Raw genomic sequence first — 19,463 nt, forward strand, 5'->3', positions numbered from 1 at the left:
TCCAGTGTCTCATATAATCTTACAGCTACACATTCCCACTTCAGTAGGAGGGGAAACTGAGGCCCAGAGAGGCAAATAAACTTTCTTAAAATCACTATCCTGTTCACACTTTGACCATGTTCCCTTGAGCTAGTCAGAGCCATACTTGGAGCCTCAGATTTTCTCCTTTATAAAATGTTAACCTTAGAGAAGATGATAGCAAAGATCCATTCCAACTCTCACAGTCCAGAAGTCTAAAAAGATCAGAGGTGTGTCTGTTGCTGGACAAGCCACCGGAGGCCTGCTGTCACTTCCTCCCTGCTCACACCCCCTCAAGCTCATACCCACACAGTCTTTATGCGCCTCGTCTGCACAACCCCTGCCCACCCATCTACCCCACCTGTGTTCCAACAGATGGTCAAATCCTTGAAGAAGGCCATGGCCCCAGTCCTGAGCGATGTGACTGTGGAGTGGGTCTTCCCTGAGACCACAGAGGTCCTGATCTCACCTGTCAGCACCAGTGCCCTCTTCCCTGGAGAGCGGTTGGTGGGGTATGGCATTGTGTGTGATGCCTCCTTGTACATCTCCAATCCTAGATCCGTAAGTATCCCAGAAAGTCCAGGGAGCCGGGGGGTCCAGAACCCATGCCCGCAGACCATTCTTAGTGGCTAAGACTATTCATTCCATCTAGGAACTCATTGGAACAGGGTGTGAGTTGTAGGCACAGCTGCTGGGCCATGGGCATTTGATCATGATGACATGGATTTAGTAGGAGGCCACCATGTCAAGTGTGGTTCTCAGGAGCCCCTTCAGAAGAACAGCTTGAGGAACTTGTTTAAAAGGCAGAGCCCAAGCTCAACCCAAGACTATTGAATAAGAATAACTGAGAGTCTGGCCAAGGAATCTGCATTTGACATCATCTCCCCTAAATGATAAAGTGGACACTTCCACTATAGAACAATTGCACACAAGGTTCTTTCTCTGAACACTTGGCAATTCATATCTCCTTAGATGAGTTTGTGTTTTATTTGTTTATGGGTACTTCCCTTGCATTTGGGGCAGAAGTGGGATAAAAGCAAAGAACTTCTCAAAGAAAAGTGAAATTCATGCTAAAATATGAGAGATTGACTGCTAATCTGTTTTCTCACCTACCTACCTTCTTTAATGAGTCTCTCCATCACCTTTGAAAGGACTTCTCATCTTGATTTAAGGAGTCACAAACTCAATGCCTAGAGTGATTGAGCAGGTATAAATTGGAATTATTTGTTGTAACAAATAAAAGGGGCAAATGACATTAGGGACTCAGAATTGGAGAGGCAATAAGGGATGGTGAAACTTGACTGGGCAGCCCTGTCTACACTGGGCAGATCCTGCTTTGCTCTAACAAACTGATGTCACACAGGAATGTGGGCCCTGCCTTCAATGTGTTTCCAATAGAAACTGGAACTTCATGTGAAATCTGTAGATTTTTGAATGTTATAGAATTTTTTTAGAGCCACGATCAGGGTGATGTTAATGTGTTGCAGGGAGAGATTGTTCAACTGCAGGGAAAATGCTAAGCAAAATGCTAGCCAAGTCTCTGCACAACCCAGACCCTCCTTGGAGGTCTGAAAAACAGCAGAGCACCAACAGACCCTCCCACCTATGGAACCCAAAAAAGTCACCAAATTCATTCTTCCTTTCTGAGCCATGATATTGGCAAGGTGTCTCCTGCCATCAGTGGAGGTGTCAGATAAACAGTACCTCACACTCTTGGCGTAAACATGACCTACCCCAAGTTTCATGGAAAGCAACCTAGAAATAACTAATGAGATTAGAAATAGATAAATCTCTCAATCCAGAAATCCCACTCCTGACACTCTTAGCTCCAAGAAATGAAAGAGATGTAATGGGTTTGTGACCAAATATGTTTATGGAGGCAAAAATAAATGTTCACAAAGTGAATGCTTTTAACAATAAAGATGGTGGAATGTCATACCATCCATCCAATATTAAAGAAAATGGTTGACATGCAGAGTTTCCAAAATGTTTTAAGTGCAAAGATCAAGATACTGATAAATGTAAGTGGTATGGTCCAGTTTTCATGAAACAAAAATGAGCCCTAACCCAGATGTATTATTTATATACCATGCACACGTACACACAGCACACCATGTATACATTTATGTCATGAAGAATGGAATTAAGAAACATTTGTTCATTTTAGTTACCTATTAGGAGATAAGAATGACATTTAGATTTACATTTTAAAAACTTTTAAATGAATGAAATCAATAATTGAAAACATCAGGGACATAAATGATATGAAAAGTTAATCCCATTCTCCATCTCTTGAATAGAAGTTTGCCTCAATTCCTTAAGCAAACAAGTGTTCCTATTCCACTGGTTCCTCGGAGGTGGAACCCTCCCACACATTCCCACTCACACCCCTTGCCAGCTAGTGGAAGTTCTTCCTGACATCTAGCCTCACTCTCGGCCCTCTTTTCTCTTCTCCCTCCAGGATAAGAAGCGAAGGTATAGCATGCTGCACTCCCAGGAATCCAGCAGCTCTGTCTTCTACCACTCTCAGGAGGAGGGACTTGGCCCAGACAGTGGAGATGGTGCCAAGAGTTTAGGGAAAACCAAAGAGACCAGGCCATTCAGTGGAGACTCTGCCACCAGTCTTGGTGGGTCCTCTGTGCTTCCTGCTCTGTTTCCTTTGCTTAATAATTGCTACCTTAGAGTTTTAGTCAGCTCTTTAGCTGCTGAGCCTCAGAGAACTGACAGGAATAATTTTAGGAGGAAATGTTTATTTTGGACTTCACAGTTTCAGCGGTCTTAGTCCATAGATGGCTGATTCTACTGCTCTGGGTCCCAGGTGAAGCAGAACATCACAGGGCAGAAGGTGTGGCAGAGGACAGCAGCTTAGAACCTGACAATTAGGAAGCAGAAAGACTGTTCCTTACCAGGGACAAAATATATACCCCAAAGGCATGCCCTCCCATGACCTACCTCCTTCAGTCACACCCTACCTGCCTATGGTTATCACCCAGTTAATCTCCATTAAGGGATTAATGCACTAATTAGTTTAAGGCTCTCATAATCCAATCACTTTATATCTAAAGTTTCTTGCATTGACTCGCCCATGAGCTTTTGGGGGAATACCTCATACCTAACCTATAACCTTTATAGGGCTTACTACCTGCTAAGCATCTCAATGAATAATTAGCAACCTGAAAAGGGAGGTACCATTATACCTATTTTACTGATGTGGACACTGAGATTTGGAGAATTCCAGCAATGTGGCTAAGTTCTCAGAGCTTGAAGGAGGTAGAGAGAGCACAGACTGAGTCTGGACCTATCTGACTACTAAATCTCTTTACAGCCTTTGTTTCCATTCAAAGGTCATTCACCAATTACTTGATAAGGTTAGGTGGCAAGCCCAGGATGAAGGCGTAGGTGACTCAAACATGATGCCTGCCCTCCAGGACCTCTCCTTCTGTGAGAAAGATACAATTGACCTTTGATCTCATAGAAGCAGAGCAACAGGGGCCACAACTCTGGGCATCCAGGGAGAGAAGAGAACATTTGCTCAAGGATATCAAAGACTTCACACAGGGACTGGTTCTCAGAAGTGGGAAAGGAGAGAAGGTTCCAGAAACTTCCCGGATAAAGGTGTGGGGATGTGATACTTAAAAAGCAATACAGTTGGCTTCTCCTTCAGTTTGGAACACACTGTACCTTCAAAAAGGGACAGACTCGAGAGTCACTGGGAAGATAGATGAAGGCTATATCAGGCAAGGCTTCAGATGCCAGGGAGACACCTGCATGTACAGCAATAGGTAATGGAGAACTTAGGAACCTGGGAAGTTTCCTAGTAGAAAAGGGTATCCAAGCCTCTCTCTTTCCCCTCTGCCCTCCACCCTGAAAGCTCCCTTCTCACTGCCCCTGCCCAGGTGCGGACTCCTCCCAGAGACGGAGAGCATACAGCACCAATCAGATCACCAACCACAAGTCCTGCCCAAGGACCACCACAGCCAGTGACCCCACAGTGTCGGCCAGGAGGCATCCACTGAGGAAAGCCAAGCTGCAGGACCTCACCAATCAGACCAGCCCTGATGCCCAGAAGTGGCAGATTGATTTGCAGGTACTCAAGCAACTCAGGTTGGTGAAGAGCGGGGGCAGACCATGGCTAAGCCATGAGGACAGGGCCTGTCCATCACGCAGACAGATGAGGATGGAAGGATGGCTAAATAGATAGATAGACAGACAGACAGATAGGACAAACAGAGTCCAGATCTATCTGACTTTACAGTGTTCATTTCCATTTAAAGGATAATTACCAATTACCTATGAGGACTGGGTAACCACAGCTTAGGGAATGAGCCTTTCCCTCCTGTTTTCCATCTGTCCCACCCCTAATGACACCTTCTAGTCATGATGCTGACTTACCAGTGAGATCACCTGTTCTCTGCACCCAGCACTTCCCAGCTGGCAAAGGGCATTTATCTGCATCTCCTCTGTCATTAGATCATATAGCACATCTGGAAGAGGCCGCAGTTTGGGGTCCAGTCACCCCCATTAAGTACAGACATGAAAATTGAGGACCAGAGAGGTAAAGCAACTGGCCCAGCGTGACACATCCTATGGGGGACTGTAACCCAGGACCTCTGCCTTCAGAGCCCCACTTTCCCCTCAGTCACACTGCTTCTCTTCCAATCCCCGCAGCTGGACGTTCACCCAGGAAAGAGGGAATTGAAAGGCAGAGCCAGCTGGAAAGGTCGCCGGTGTTCCGTGAGATCAGGTTTCTCACCTCAGCACCGTGGCCATGATAATTCTTTGCTGGGGAAGAGGGACAGTCCCAGGCTGACAGAAGGTTTGGTAGCACCCCTGGCCTCTGCCCCCTGGAAACCAACAATAACATCCCCAGTCGTGACATCCAAAAATGTCCTCAGACACTGCCACATGTCCCCTGGAGGGCAAAATCTCCAGTTGAGAACCATTGTTCTAAACCAAATTGTGGTTTAACCCATTTTCTTTAGAATGGACTTTATGTCAATGTTCACGAGCTGCAATGCCGTGGAACCAGGCATGCACTCTCCCCAGCGTCCCTTCCCGCTCCCAGCCACCACCCCAACCCTCCTAGATACCCACCCACCGACTTCTTTCCCAATTTGATTCTCCCCAACTCACATGCACACAAACACACTCACACGCGCACACATACACTCTCTCTCTCTCACTCCCTGCAGCCTCCAGCTGGGTGAAGAACTGGATCTTAGATTCATCTGTTGCCATGGAAACTATAGAAACTTGGGTTTCTCTCTCTCACCTAGTGTGGGTGATGGGAGGGCAAGGGTCTGACCCAGCATGGAAGATGGTGAGGGCAGAGGAAGGGGGAATCCCAAATCTCTGATGGGGGTGGGGTTAAAGATCCCCTGGGATCCAACAGTCATGGCCAGGTACCAGCTCCTATAGAGGCCATCCTAAAAATGACCAGTCTCCTCCTCCCATACTCTTGTACTATACCTAGGACCTGTGGCCCAGAAGTAGGAAGGTCACCCCCACTTAATGGGGAGGCATATTCCCCCTCCCAATAAAAATTTAATAGGGAGTAAAAAGTCCCATGGTTACCTGTTGACCTAAAAAAATTCTGTTACACCTAGAAAGAGCCTTTGTTTTCCACATCTGTTCCACTACCCGGAACAGAAATTTGTGGTCCCAGAAATTTGAAATTCATTTTAAGTTAATTTAATATTCTTCAGTTACAAAAGTAATACACACTCATCATTTGCAACAAAAATTTTGCAATAGTTCAGTAAGGAATCAAGTACAAATAAAAGCCCTCTCCCCTATTCTAAGACCTACGTGATTTTGAGTGTTCCTTTCTAGACATACTACACACAAACACACACACATGCACAACATACATTGCACATACAAACTCCTCTCCAACTTATTTTTTTTGGGGGAAGGGGTGTTACTGGGGGTTGAACCCAGGGGCACTCAACCACTGAGCCACTTCCCCAGTCCTATTTTGTATTTCATTTTAGAGACAGGGTCTCACTGAGTTGCTTAGCGCCTCGCTTTCGCTGAGACTGGCTTTGAACTCGCGATCCTTCTGCCTCGGCCTCCCCAGTCACTAAGATTACAGGCGTGCACCACTGCGCCCAGCTCCAACTTACTTTTTAAATGTCTTTTTCATTCACTTTTTATATATAGTAAATTACTGTTTCTGGTGAATGGTTTGGTGAGATTAAGCCAAGGTCTGTTATGGTCATGTAATCTGCAACACAATTAAAATACAGAACTGTCACAACCTAATATTTAAAAATAAATTTCATCTTGGGCATCTTTCCCCATTGGTATGAAGAAATCTCTTTTTGCTCAGTGTTGTGAGTTTCCAGTGCACAGACGTAACATAATCTATTCACCTTGCCAATGGATCAGTAGTTTCCAGATTTTTTACTTTTACAAATTATACTGCAACAAATGTACAGTGCTTGCACGCAGATACTTGCACTTTTGTGGATTGCTAGATTGAATTCCTAAAAGTGGAATTGCTGGATCACAGGGGTTTGTTCATCTAACTTGTTGTTAGATAACACATTGCTTAATTGTTTTCCCACCGTGTGCACCTACAGACCTACAGTCCATGACGGTCTCCCTTGTATTTGCCAATCTGCTAGACTGTTTTAATTTTCATTGCTCTAATTTTTCAGGAGGCTAAGCTTTTTATGGGTTTATTGGATAGTTTTTCTATAAACTGCTTACAAACACCCTTAATCCATTATTCTATTAAGTTTGTCTCTTTTCCTCCAGTGATTTATAAGCGCATTTTCTTAAAAATGATCTTTGTCATGCATCTTGCAAATGTCATTTCCCAGTTTACCCCTTTCCTTTTGATGTTTGTACCAGCACAAGAATAGATAAATTATCAAAACCGAACAGAAAACCCATAAATAAATCTAAATGTGCATCTTTGTTGCGATAGAGGTGGGGAACTGATAAACTGTAGGGACTCAAAGGATAAACTATTCAGTAAACAGTGTTGAGGTTTGTACCATTTGGAAAATCAAGAAAAAACTGGTTTCTATTTCCTTACAGTAAAACAACTTTCAAGTGATTCAAGGATTTAAACATACAAACAAAAATAAAAATCCTAGAATATTTTTGTGTGGGAAAGACCTTTTAAGCATGACATATGGGAAGACATAAGGAAAAAGGTTGACAATTTTAACCACACACATAAAAAATTTTAAACTTCATGTCCCCCCAAAAATTGGTTTAGAATTATTCATGGTATGTGATTTTTCTGAGGGGTTTGGGGTTTTTTGTTTGTTTTTGTTTTGGCTTATAATTTATCCATCATTTGGGGTTATTGTTGGTATTTCTCATGAGATATAGGTTGTGAGTTACTGGGTCCTGGATAAGGCAGTGCCTCGGGGCCAGTTGCAGTGCCCAGGGAAAGAACTGTGGTTAGAGGCAGGCCGGTCCTGCATCATGGGCTCCCCTCCTCCCCCTCTTACTGTGCCCACAGCCCTTCCCTAATGGCCAGGATCTAAACAGGGGCCCCAAACTTCGTGGACCCGGGGCCCGCAGGCCCTCTCTGCTGCCCCAAGGCTGCCAGCCCTTTATGCTCTTCGGCCAGGAGCCCCAAGCCTGGGGGCTCATGAGGGAATTGGATCCTGGATCCAGCCTGAAGCCTGTTCGGGACAGTCGCAGCCCAGGGGACTTGGGTAAGTGTGGGAAGGTCCAGAACCTGACTAGGAACAGGGAGGAATCATTTACAAGTCTCAGGGGTCAATGCCTATCCGTCCCCCTGAGGGTCCGTTATGGCCCATACTGCCCTGAGGACCAATTCCACCTTCCCCATTCAACTTCACCTTGGGGCAACCTGCTCCATCCTCTGCCCAAGTGCCTCCACCCAGTGCTATCGGGCCCCCTCAGGTCCTGGCTTCCTGGGAAGTGGACCTGTCCCTTTCTGGGAGACAAGCCCATGGCACCCCGTTGTCCTAGAAAAGGAGCTGTCTGCCCCCTGGGAAGGGAGACTGGGCTGTATTTGCTTAGGGATGACTGCACCATGAGGAAGGACGACGTCCTCTGGGGGTGGCCATCTTGTCCCTCCGCCCACAGAACCATCCCATCACCCCTCCGCCTTCGAGACAGAGACGTCCTCGGACTGGGAGCCCATGGCTGAGACTGAGGAGCGGGGCAGCTCCAGCAGGCCCACCACCCCAGGCCTGGTGCTGGGCAAGGCTCTGGTCAAAGGCCTGCGCGAGAGCCAACGCTTGCAGTGGGAAGTGATCTTCGAGCTCGGGCCCCCAGGCCCGGAGCGGGGCAGCGCGCGCGACGACGACCTGTGGAGCGAGACCTTCCACCACCTGGCGGCCCGCGCCATCATCCGCGACTTCGAGCAGCTGGCGGAGCGCGAGCGCGAGATCGAGCAGGGTGAGCTCCGACGGCCACGTCCTTCGTCCCAACCCCGCCCAGGGCCCGCCACGCCCGAGGCCGCCCCCGAAGTCCCGCCCACTCCTAAGACCACCTCCCGCAGCCCCGCCCACTTCCCTACGCGATCCACCGTCCCTCAACCCGCCTCCCCTCCAGGCCCCACCCCTTCTTCATCGCCCCGCCCGCCCGCGGCCCTGCCCCCTGCCCAACCCCCTCCGAGCCGGCTTCAGTCCTTCTATAGCTCGAGCTGCCTCAGCTTCCCCACTGCCTACCTCTCCATCTCCACCTCCCACCGCTGCCTCCTGGTGCCTCCCCTCACCGCCACGCACAGCCTGGGGCTCCACCACCTCCTTGATCAGCTGGCGTCCACCTACCTCCAGGACCCCCTGCCCCCAGCCCTGGTCTCCTCCACCCCCTGAGGTTGATCCATCCTCTTCAGCCTCCTTCCCCTTCCTAGGCCCCCAATCCCCTGTCACCGCAGTGCTCCCCTGTAGCGGCCCCTGATGGGCTCCGGAGAGCGAACAGCGTGATGGCCATTAGAATAGCCCGCGCGATCCTCTGGGACAGTCCTTTCCCACAGGGCCCCTAGACCTGTTGGCACACAGGTCATCCACGCCATTTCTTACTGAGGATCAGCCGGGCCGCGGTAGGGGTTGGACCCTGCAGACGCAGCTACACTGCAAAGGCATCGAAAGAGATCCCGCCCTTCCCCACCCAGGAGTGCTTGACACAGACTAGCAGAGAGGCGGACATTAATCAGTTACACAATAAGTGATTTCTTTTGTAAACAGCAGAGTTTTATGCAAATAAAAAGTTGTGCAACTTCCAAGTTATCACTCCAACAAAGACATTTATTCAACTAAACAAAAGTCTTTTGAAGTATTTTAACAATGTGCAAATACATTCACAACATAATCTACTGATTAAAAGACTCCAAGTTTACAGTACCTACAACAGAATTTCCAGATGCCTACGAAAGTTTGGAGATTGGCTTCGTTTACAGTTGCATATATTGCCTTGTTTTAAGAAATATCATTAATACAAATATCCCCATTATGGCAAGAAAAAAATGCATTCATACAATAAAATGTCTTTTAGGCATTTATTATGCCAAACATTTAAATGATTATTCTTACTATGACATAAAAATAATACTCATTTAGTAATAAAAGAGAAGGACAAATAAGTACTTGAGTGCATTCGTCCTAAGTGCTATTAAGAAGAAATACAGAGATGAAGCCTCTGTACAAAAGGAATGGACGATGGGGAGCTAATTTAGTTCAGGAATTGAGGCAGTTTTCTCCCAAGAGGTGACTGGTAGGAGCTTGATGGAGCACACTTGGAGAATAGAAAGAGATAAAGAATGGTTTGATTTCTTTGATTTCGTTTTATGCCTTATTCACATAATAATATTAAATTGTTTATATTTTATTCATATTTGAATAAAGCCTGTCCATTTTTGCTTCCGTGAGCACTTCTTACAGTTTACAAAGTACTTTTCCACACTTCATCCCCTTGACTCCTCACACAGCCAGAATCTCAGCTTCTGTTGCTAATCCGCTGGGTGACCAGCATCCCCACTCTCCCTCTCTGATGCCCAATCTTCTTGGCAGTTCAATGGGTCAGGTTAGTGATGCCCACCCACCCCTATGAAGTCCTGTGGCAAGGTTTTTATTAGAAATCTGCAAAATTAAAATATAAAAAAAGGACAACATAGTTTATTTAAAAAATTAACACTAAAGTTATTTAAGAGAATTAGCTATCATTTATTCTAAGCTAATGAGCTTACTTTTTACTTGAAAACATCCTTTATTGTGTGAAATCATGAAATGATTACCATTCTCTTAACATCTTTAATGAGCTAGTTGGCAACCCCTTGACTTTAAAGGTCTATTTCACCCCAAAGACGGGGACCACAAGTAGAGCGCTCCTTTCAGCTTTCGGAGCTGCTCTGTGATGCAGGACTGCCCAAGACCAATGGGTGACCCCGTTCCTCCCTTGCAGGGTCCCATCGCCGCTACCAGGTGAACGCTGTGCACACCAGCAGGGCCTGCAATGTCATCAGCAAATACACAGCCTTTGTGCCCGTGGACCTGAGCAAGAGCCGGTACCTGCCTCTGGGAGTGGAGTATCCCAACTCCGGTAAGGCATGCAGGTGGCGGGGTCCCTCCTGAGGCCACAGGGCCCCAGGGATTGGAGGAGGGACTGAGATACAAAGGAGCAGGGAGGTGCAGGGAGGTGCAGGGCAGGGCCTAGAAGCAGAAAGCACCAGCAACGATGGTCCACCCTCCACCCGGCCAGGGACACATCAGTCCCCATCCTACTGCCTTTTCCCACCAAATGAAATGAAAATCACTTTACTGTGTTTTGGGTTTTTTTCCCCCAAAAGGGGCAATTATATATGCTCATTGTAGAAAATTCCAAAATATAGAAAGATTAAATAACTTTCCTTTGGATAGCTACATGTAGAGAAATCAAAAGACAGGTAACGTCACATGAATGGGAACTTATTGATATGTGATCTATTTTACAAAACATGGGTGCGTAAACATCTGTCTATGAAGGAGGACCTAGGTGCTCATTTTAATAATTGTAGCATATTCTACAGCAGCAGAATATGATATGATGACTGGCTATCACCAAGATAGCCATTTAGGGGCTGGGGTTGTGGATCAGCGGTAGAGCGCTTGCCTAGCACATGTGAGGCACCACATTAAAAATTAATAAATAAATAAATACAGTTATGTCTATCTAAAACTAAAAATATTTCAAAGTAATAGCCAATCAGAAAGCATCCCAAAGTGTTTTGTATATATCCTAAATCTAAACCCTCAAAATAATTCTGCAGAATTAATGTATTACTACCATTTTACCAGATGGGACACAGGCAGAGGGGTGGTTAAAGGACTTGCCTGAGGTCACACAGCACCACGGGCAAAGCCAGGCTTTGAGTCCCAGTACTTGAGCCTATTTAGACCTTTGGTTTACTGGTTCACTCCTCATTTGGTTACTGGAAGTTCTGCTGCAAAGAACATCTTTGTACACCTGTCTGAGAAGTAGGACCGCCGTAGCAAAGGCGTGCCGTCTGAAGCCCCCATGCACGCTACCACACTGCCCCTCGTCCCCACACTGCCCCTCAGTCCCCAGGTTCCTCCCGACCATCTTCCCCAGCACCGAGTCCTGTTATCTTTCCAAATTCCGCCTATCTAATAGCCAGGAAAAGAGTCTCTCTTGGGGCATTCCTTTAATTTTTTTATGAAATGCTTTTCATGGTTTTGAACCCTGCCTTTTCTTTACCGGATTTCACTTTCCTGTCCTCTGCAATTCCTTTTTTATTAACACAGACCTCCGGGGGGCGGGGAAATGTGTTTGAAACAAAGTGGGCCCTTTCTCCCTCCTCCTGTCCCTCTCAGCCTTTTCTCATCTGTGGTACCAAAGTGACCAGTCACCCATCCCTCCTCCACTGCCAGTCGCTGCCAGTTCAGGCTTGGGCCAGCAGCTGTGGATGGCAGGCTGTGGCCACTGCACGGTCGCTCAGGTTGCTAGGATGCCTCTCCCTCCCTCCCACCCCCCACGATACTGCTAGCATCTGCCTGGCAGCCTGGAAGGTGAGGACCTGGCCCACATCTTAACCCAAGTCCCAAAGCTCCCCAGGGGAGCTTGGTCCCTGGACCAGCACTGCCCCACGTGTGTTCTGAGAAATTCAAACTCTAGTTTCCTGTCCTGTGAATATCCTTCCAACACAAAAATAGGAAGTGCCAGGTTAGGAAATACACTGGTGACCAAAAGCATTCTGGGACAGAACCTCGGAGAGCCCTTAGTATGTTCGTGGCCTGCGGTGCACAGCCTCTCCCCAGCTCACTCCCCTGACAACTTAGACTCGTGTTCTTTGAGAGTGGGGTCCCCCAAATACACCGCAGGGAGTTGGGCTTCATTTGCTCTTCATCACCCGCTCCCTGTCGGCAATGCCCAGGACATGAGGGGCCTGCCCTGCCGGAGGGGGTCCTGGGACAGGGCTTTCTGTGACAGCAAAGAAAGAGAAAGAGAATAGTGTGTTCTGAAGAACACCAGCCTTTTAACTAACTGGAAACATGGCTGTTTGGCACACATCATCTTAGCAGTGGTCTCTACCTGGCCAGGCACAGATTGTTATCCCCATTCTCCAGGTAGGGAATCTAAGGGTCAGAGTGGACCACATCCCATCCAGCTAGGAAGAGATGGGGATGGGGCCCAAACCCAGGTCTTTTCATTCCAGAGCTCATGGTTTAACCTTGTGCTGTGCCTTCCTGCCTTGGGATCATTATGAAACAGAAGCCAGAGTTGTCCCCGCCAGCTTGGGAAGGAGCAAGGACAGGCACATGTGCACCCACTGATCCTTCTCCTCCTCCACAAAGGTGCCCCATTGCGGATGATCAGCTCTCGGAGCCTTTCCCGACCATGGAGAGGCACTTCTACTGGCTTGGGACCGTCCCAGGCCACGCTCAGAGAAGACTCAGCCGCCGGAGATGGCAAATTTCAGACTCTAAGTAAGAGCCAGCTGGGGTGTGTTCAGAAGGCTGGGCCCCTGATGTTACTGCACCCCCGTGTCTGAGGCCCAGAGGCTTCTCTGAGTCTGTGCTCTGGACTCCTTAGGCAGGGCCAGTACCAGGCCAGGTCTTCCAGGCTGTCTGAGGCCTCAGATGGCCAGAGGGGCTCAGCATGGCTCAAGCATGGCACCGTGGACAGGGCTCCGTCTGCAGAAAGAGTCCTCGCAGGCTCTGAATGCCGGGAAACCTAATAAACAAGGAGAGAGGCGAAGAGCAAAGAAGCAGTTCCATCAGCTTCCTCTCAGCCCTCACCTCTCACCTGGTTCCATGATGCCTCTAGCTCAGGCCTGGAGGTGCCAGGACTTGCCCTTCCTGAGGCCTCGCACTACTTCACAGAGCGGACGTTCGTGTCCTGCACGCACGCACGCGCTCCAGCTCTGCACAGACAGCCTAATGTCGCCCTAGTCCCAACCCTTTCCTTGGCGCCTTCACACGCAGCAAGGATGTCCTGCCTTCTGCCTTGCATGAGGAGGACCTCAGAGGTCCACGTGGCCACCAGTTCAGTCATCCAGTGAGAATGTGTTATCCATGCTGGGCGAGGTGGGGAGGTGGCAGAAACCCAGAGCTGCACTTCCAAATTAAAGCATTGTGCCAAATGCTCGGCCCCTTTGGGTTCCAGACCCCAGGGGCACCTGCTCTACCCTAGAGCCAGGCTGAACTTCCAGGCAATTCCCATCTACCCCTTCCTGCTCCACAGTTCTGCTCCTGGTGGCCCAAGTGGCTTTGATCAAAATCACAGATGTCTTCCTTTCCGTGGCGCCTCCATTCACGCCCTTCAAACCCCACATCCTCCCTCCCTGAGGAGGAGGATGGCGGACACTGAGAGTTTTCTACATGCTGGGCACTGTCCTCATTATTCAGGTCTCCTCACAACCATCTCGAGAGGGTTTCTTTTGTTTCCCAATTAAGATACGAGGAAACTGGGGTTCAGAGAGGTTAAGTGGCTCACTTGAGGTCACACAGCTGATATGTGATAGAACCAAGGTTTGAACCAGAGGCCATGAGGTTAAACACCATCCTATTTGCCCACTGGTCCCCTCAGTGAGCAGTCATTAGTCTAGTTCATACTTGTGCTGGTTTCTCAGTGTCACCGACGAAACTCTACCTGCGTCCTTACAGCACAAACAGTCTCACTTGGGGAAACGGAAGCTTAGGTGCACATATTGATCCATGAAGCCTTTTCTATCATTGGGATACTCCCTTCTAGTGGGTGGTCAAGTTTATCTAACCCTTGCAATGGCAGTTTTAATTATAAGAATAATCACCTGAATTGTGCGTTTTGAAAATAGTATGTGCAATTATTATCCCCATTTTACAGGTTGGGAACTGGGGCTCAGATTCCCCAAAATGTCCGTTCCATGTTCTGGCACCTCCTGGGGAGCTGGCATGAGTACCTCCTCAGGGGGCACAGCCCTGGGAGGAGTTGCCCACTTCTGCCCCCGGCAACTAAGCCCCCGTCCCCATTGGGCTGAGCACTTGGCCAGGCACTAGAACAAGCTGCCCACTATCTCCTTTAATCCTATGATGACACTTGACCTAGGTACTATTAGCTCCAATTTGCAATCACACTTATAAAGAAAGCCACTGGACCAAGGGCCCCTGGTTTGTCAGTGGGGGAATCAGGACTTTAACCCAGGCCTGGGAGGGAGAGAGCTGGGGCCAGGAATGCCCAGGCTCACTGGCTTCCTGCATTGTAGCCATGGAGGAAAACCCCCCTGTGCCCCTCGGCGAGATCCTGTGTCCCAGTCGGGACAAGAGCGCTGCTTCTGAAGGTAAGTGTTCAGCTGGGGCTGGCTCCCCTAATTAAGAGGGTGACCATGACAGGTCCTGGGATCAGAAGGAGGCCTCACCAACACAGGGCTGGAGATTTTATTGATTCTTCAAAAAGCCCTGAGAGAGCGGAAGAGGATTATCCCCAATTTAAAGATGGGGAAACTGATGCTCGAAGAGGTGAAGTTGGTGCCAGAACTAGGCCTGGAGTCAGGCCTCCCAGTTCCAGCTGAGGGGGCCACTGCACCAGCCCACTCTGCCTAGTGTGCTCCAGCAGTGCGCAGGGGTCGGGGGTCAACCCGCTGTCCCCATTTGGTGCACTGATGTGAAGCTGTCACAGCTCCCACAAGTGACTTCCCAGAATATGCCAGGTCCACCTGTCGAGGACACGTGGAGGTCAGTTTCTTATACATCCCAGCCTCCTCCTCACCAACTGGCTCAGAAATGCCTTCTTGTGATCAGCTCAGATCCCTCGGGCCTCGGGGATACAGGCAAGCCCCTTCCCCTCTCTGGGCTGCTAAGCAGGTGGACAGGTCACTTATTGCACCTCAGTCTGTCATTCTGTGGCTCTCCAGGTCCCCTGCACAGCCTGCCCACCAATGCTCTTTCCTCCTTGAAGGCCTCAGAAACTCTCTTTGGGTCCAGGTAAGTGGGATTTCCAGTGGTGTAATGGTGGCGCTGTGCTGCACCCTGTTTTCCTGGGATTGTCCTTGGCTGGGAAAACCAAAGGCAGGGCCAGCCCAACATTGAGATAGAAGGGTCACTGTCTTCCAGATCTCACCCTGCCTCTTGATCCCCACTCAGCCACTGTTAGCTCATCTCCCACATTCCCATGGTCTCTTCCAGTACACATGCCCCTGAGAGGGCTAGCCTAGGACTCTTCCCGTTCTCTTCCAGTACACATCCCCCTGAGAGGGCTAACCTAAGACTCTCCTGGTCTCTTCCAGTACATATGCCCCATGGGAGGGTTAACCTAGGATTTTTCTGGTTACTGGGTTGGGCAGGGATACAGTATCAAAAGAAGGTCATAGAAGAACTGGAACCTGTTCTTGTCTTGCTGCTGCTAAATCACGGAGGCCTCTGTTTCCCCAGCTGTCAAGTGAGGGAGGCTGAAGGAGGCCATCTGTTGGATCCTTCTGGCTATGACTTTCACAGGCTTCTGGGTGGGCCCAGGGCTGGGATGGCCAGGGACACCTACCTTCACCCACACAGGCTGACTCTCAACAAGTCCAGGCTGCTGACCCGAGCAGCCAAGGGCTTCCTGAGCAAGCCGCTGGTCAAGGCGCCAGAGTCAACCCTGGGGAGCCAGAGTTTCGACTACTTGCCACTGGTGAGTGTCCCCCACCCTGCCTTGGAGCCCCTCTAGCATGCTGGGCACAGGCCCCACCTGTGAGCCCCCGCCTATCCTTCCCCTCCCCAGAGGGAAGGAGACCTTGTCTTAGAGTTTAGATCCGAGTTCTGGAACCTATGAGAACATCCCACACAAGAAGCAACAGGACAGAGGAATTAGCATGAGTCCCCTGGTCCTGGTAGAGGGGTGATCTGGGGTGTCACTAGAGGCCAGTGCTGGCATCACGAAACTCCTGTGCAATCTGCTATCTTCACCCTAAAAATTCACGAGAATTTTGCATTCTACTTACCATCTATGTGTGTCTGTTTTTCAGCACATAAAAATAAGTCTTGAAATGACTCACAAGTGAGTAAAATTAACACCCCAGGGACACGCACTACATTTAGCACATGGCTCTGCAGATGCCCCAGCATGCTGCAGCGGGTGAGGAACCCAGGTCTGGAGTGGGCTATCTGGGTCTCTGAGGACTCGGGGAATCAGAGGGTGTTCTAAGGAGGAGCTGTTTACACTTTGCTGCCCGGAGCTGTCTCTGCACGCCCAAGTGCACGGGGTCATTTTGAATTCCCGAAAATGCATATATTCACTCAGCAGGCCTTAATGGAGCCAGGCTCATTGGAAGGCCCTAGGGAGACAACCCTGAACTGGACAAATGCAGTCCTGGGACTGCATGGTTGAGAGTCCCAAGGGACCCAGGCGAGAAACCAGACATTCTGGTGGAGGGAAATACAGAGGGCGACACACGCGTAACCCAGGCCTGAGATGGGGCAGTGGCGAGATCAAGCATGACTTCCCCAAAAAGGTAATGGCTGAGCCAAGACCGAAGGATGCGGAGCTATAGCCAAGGACCTAGCGAGGAGAGGGACAGCTTGGCAGCCAGAGGGGAGCTGAAGTAGGGGATGAAAGTCCAGGACCAACAGGGATAGGTCATGCCGGGCTTTATAAATCATCTTCTGAACTCACTTTAATAGCAGATTGAAAGCATGGAACTGAGCCTTTACCAAAAAATGCACACCTCTGCCTTTTGAAGATTCCTCCAGGCGCGGGACAAATGAATTGAGGGAGGGGGGAGGAGGAGGGAAGCAGACAGTGCTCTGCAGAGCCATTCAGAGGGTACAGTCCTGTTGGGATTGGAAACTGATCTGTGTGCAGGGACAGAGAGGGATGAGGAGGCCAGAGTCTCCTCGATGGCCAGGACAGTCCCAGTGGCCAAGCTGGGCCCACCCACCCAGATCAAAAGGCAGGTTTGGAGGGAAGATGTCGAGTTGGGCCTGGAGAGTGATCAGTCTGCGGCACCTGTGGGATCGGTGTGGTGTGGCGATGCTCAATCGGCCTGAGCATCCCACATATTCCCCCCGGCCGCAAGGTGAGGTGGGAGGAGGTGAGCACAGCATGCTGGGAGGGGCTGGACTTTTGCTTGGCCTGGGTTCCCACTGAGGGGCTTCCCCACACACAGGTGTCTCTGCAGCTGGCCTCCGGAGCCTTTCTGCTCAACCAAGCTTTCTGTGAGGCCATCAACATCCCCATGGAGAAGATCAAGTGGACCTCGCCCTTCAACTGCCACCGAATGTCCCTCACTGCCCGCCAGCCCGAATCTACGGCTCTGAGTCCCCAGCTGTGCACCAGCCCCTCACCTCGACACGCGTCCTGCGACAGTGTCTCCCTGGAACCTCCGGCGGACAGCAGGCTGGGCCTGGAGTCCAAGGTGCTGATGGAGCACTCGGGGAAGCTGTGGGCCACCGTGGTGGGGCTGGCCTGGCTGGAGCACAGCTCCGCCTCCTACTTCATAGAGTGGGAGCTGGTGGCTGCCAAGGCCAATTCGTGGCTGGAGCAGCAGGAAGTGCCTGAGGGCCGCACACGGGGCACGCTCAAGGCCGCGGCCCGCCAGCTGTTCGTGCTCCTGAGGCACTGGGACGAGAACCTGGAGTTCAATATGCTTTGCTATAACCCAAATTATGTGTAGCGGGGGGGTGCAGGGGGGAAGGGCCATTGGCACCCAGTGGGGAACTTTTTGAAGCTGTAGCCAATATACTGCTTGCTAGAAAGAGCCCTGGACTGGCAGTCAGGAGGCCTGAGTTCAATCCCCAACTTTGCTACCACCTACCTTTGTCAGTACAGGCCAGCCCCTGCCCCCTGTCTGGGCCTCGGTTTCCTCATCTATAAAGTAAGAGGGTGAGATGAGGCATCTGGATTAGATCTTTAAAAATGGTTCAATGCTACTTTCTGTCCAGATACTGAGGCAGGCCTGGGGCGCGCAAGAGAGTACAATTAAGCCTGAGTCTTATCTGAAGGAAGGCCATGTGGGCCCAAAGCAGAAACAGCAGCACCCCCTTTTATTTGAGGGGAATGAGAGAAACTCGCGACAACATATAACCAGACCAACAAGTCTGCATCCAGGCACGGAGGGGCCTCCTCCACCCGTTGCATTGTGGGAGAGGCTCTTGTCTCCATGGCGACAGTCTAGGACCCCATCTCTCCCAAGACTGCAAAAGTGTTGCTCGAGGGCCTTTTCTTTGGGTGAAGCTCCCTTTGTACATTTCAGTACTGGCTTGCGGATCATTTGTGACTCCCTGCCTAAGAAGTGTTGGGCAGCACCCAGGGAGACTATCTGTGAGCCAAAATATCAGACCGACCGAAGCTTCAATCTATGCAGAAATAGTCCAAAAAAGACAGACATGCCCATAGAGGTCAGTGAAGACGTTAAGGTGACACTGGAAATAATTTACACACTTTAGGGAGTTGGAGAAAGTGAACTCCATCCACTGTGCTGAGGAGCTAGAGAGGCATCTCCAGGCGCATTGCATTCTGGGATAGTGGGTCCCCCTCTAACCACACCACACTGTGAGGGAAGGGGGCCTTCTTTGCAAACTGTGCTTGGTTGTAGTGCATTTATTTGAGCATGGCAGTTTGGGCTAGGAGACATGATTTGGGGGGGAAATGATAGGAACTTGAAGGCTCCTCAACCCCAGGCCCACCATGTGCTATCCATGGATTGGTGCTCCCCAGCCTCAGATTCCCTCATGACTGTGTCAATCACAGCTACTCCCACAGATTCCCCAGAAGGTGGGTCTCAACCTCACCAAGGAGCCCCACGAACTTGGGACCCCAGGCTGAATTCATACATCCCATAACCCTCCTTTTTCCAAGTTTTAGTCTCTCATCAAATTCCTCACCCAGGATGGTTCCCAGGGGCCTGGGCTGACGCCCCACCCTCTGCAGAGAGACCTTAATCAAACTGACCCATGGAAGGCTCTGGCACAAGTCCCAGTCTCAGGGAGACCAAGGGGTGGCCAGTCTGTAGTAGAGGTTGGTGGGGGATCTCCAGCAGATGCCACTGGCGTGAAGCGGGA

At 49.8% G+C, this 19,463-nt stretch overlaps 1 protein-coding gene across 5 annotated transcripts in view; it reads left to right on the forward strand.

The window, feature by feature from the left end:
- VWA5B1 (von Willebrand factor A domain containing 5B1) overlaps positions 1 to 18,578 on the forward strand; it is a 53,219-nt gene extending 34,641 nt beyond the window's left edge. For 2 of the 5 annotated variants that reach the window (XM_079118249.1, XM_079118252.1), the window contains 11 exons: positions 394 to 579; positions 2,480 to 2,645; positions 3,915 to 4,105; positions 7,499 to 7,697; positions 8,095 to 8,409; positions 10,414 to 10,551; positions 12,804 to 12,935; positions 14,693 to 14,767; positions 15,341 to 15,410; positions 15,978 to 16,095; positions 17,570 to 18,578. In XM_079118249.1, coding sequence (XP_078974375.1) covers positions 394 to 579; positions 2,480 to 2,645; positions 3,915 to 4,105; positions 7,499 to 7,697; positions 8,095 to 8,409; positions 10,414 to 10,551; positions 12,804 to 12,935; positions 14,693 to 14,767; positions 15,341 to 15,410; positions 15,978 to 16,095; positions 17,570 to 18,076 — 2,097 coding nt within the window. In that variant the 3' untranslated portion in view covers positions 18,077 to 18,578. Of the gene's footprint in view, positions 1 to 393; positions 580 to 2,479; positions 2,646 to 3,914; positions 4,106 to 7,498; positions 7,698 to 8,094; positions 8,410 to 10,413; positions 10,552 to 12,803; positions 12,936 to 14,692; positions 14,768 to 15,340; positions 15,411 to 15,977; positions 16,096 to 16,707; positions 16,916 to 17,265; positions 17,366 to 17,569 lie in introns of those variants that run through there. The other 3 variants (XR_013760341.1, XM_079118250.1, XM_079118251.1) reach the window with 3 other exon arrangements.
- Positions 18,579 to 19,463: the final 885 nt, after the last annotated feature.

This window comes from Sciurus vulgaris (assembly GCF_902686455.1).
Source record: "Sciurus vulgaris genome assembly, chromosome: 1".
Taxonomy (NCBI): domain Eukaryota; kingdom Metazoa; phylum Chordata; class Mammalia; order Rodentia; family Sciuridae; genus Sciurus; species Sciurus vulgaris.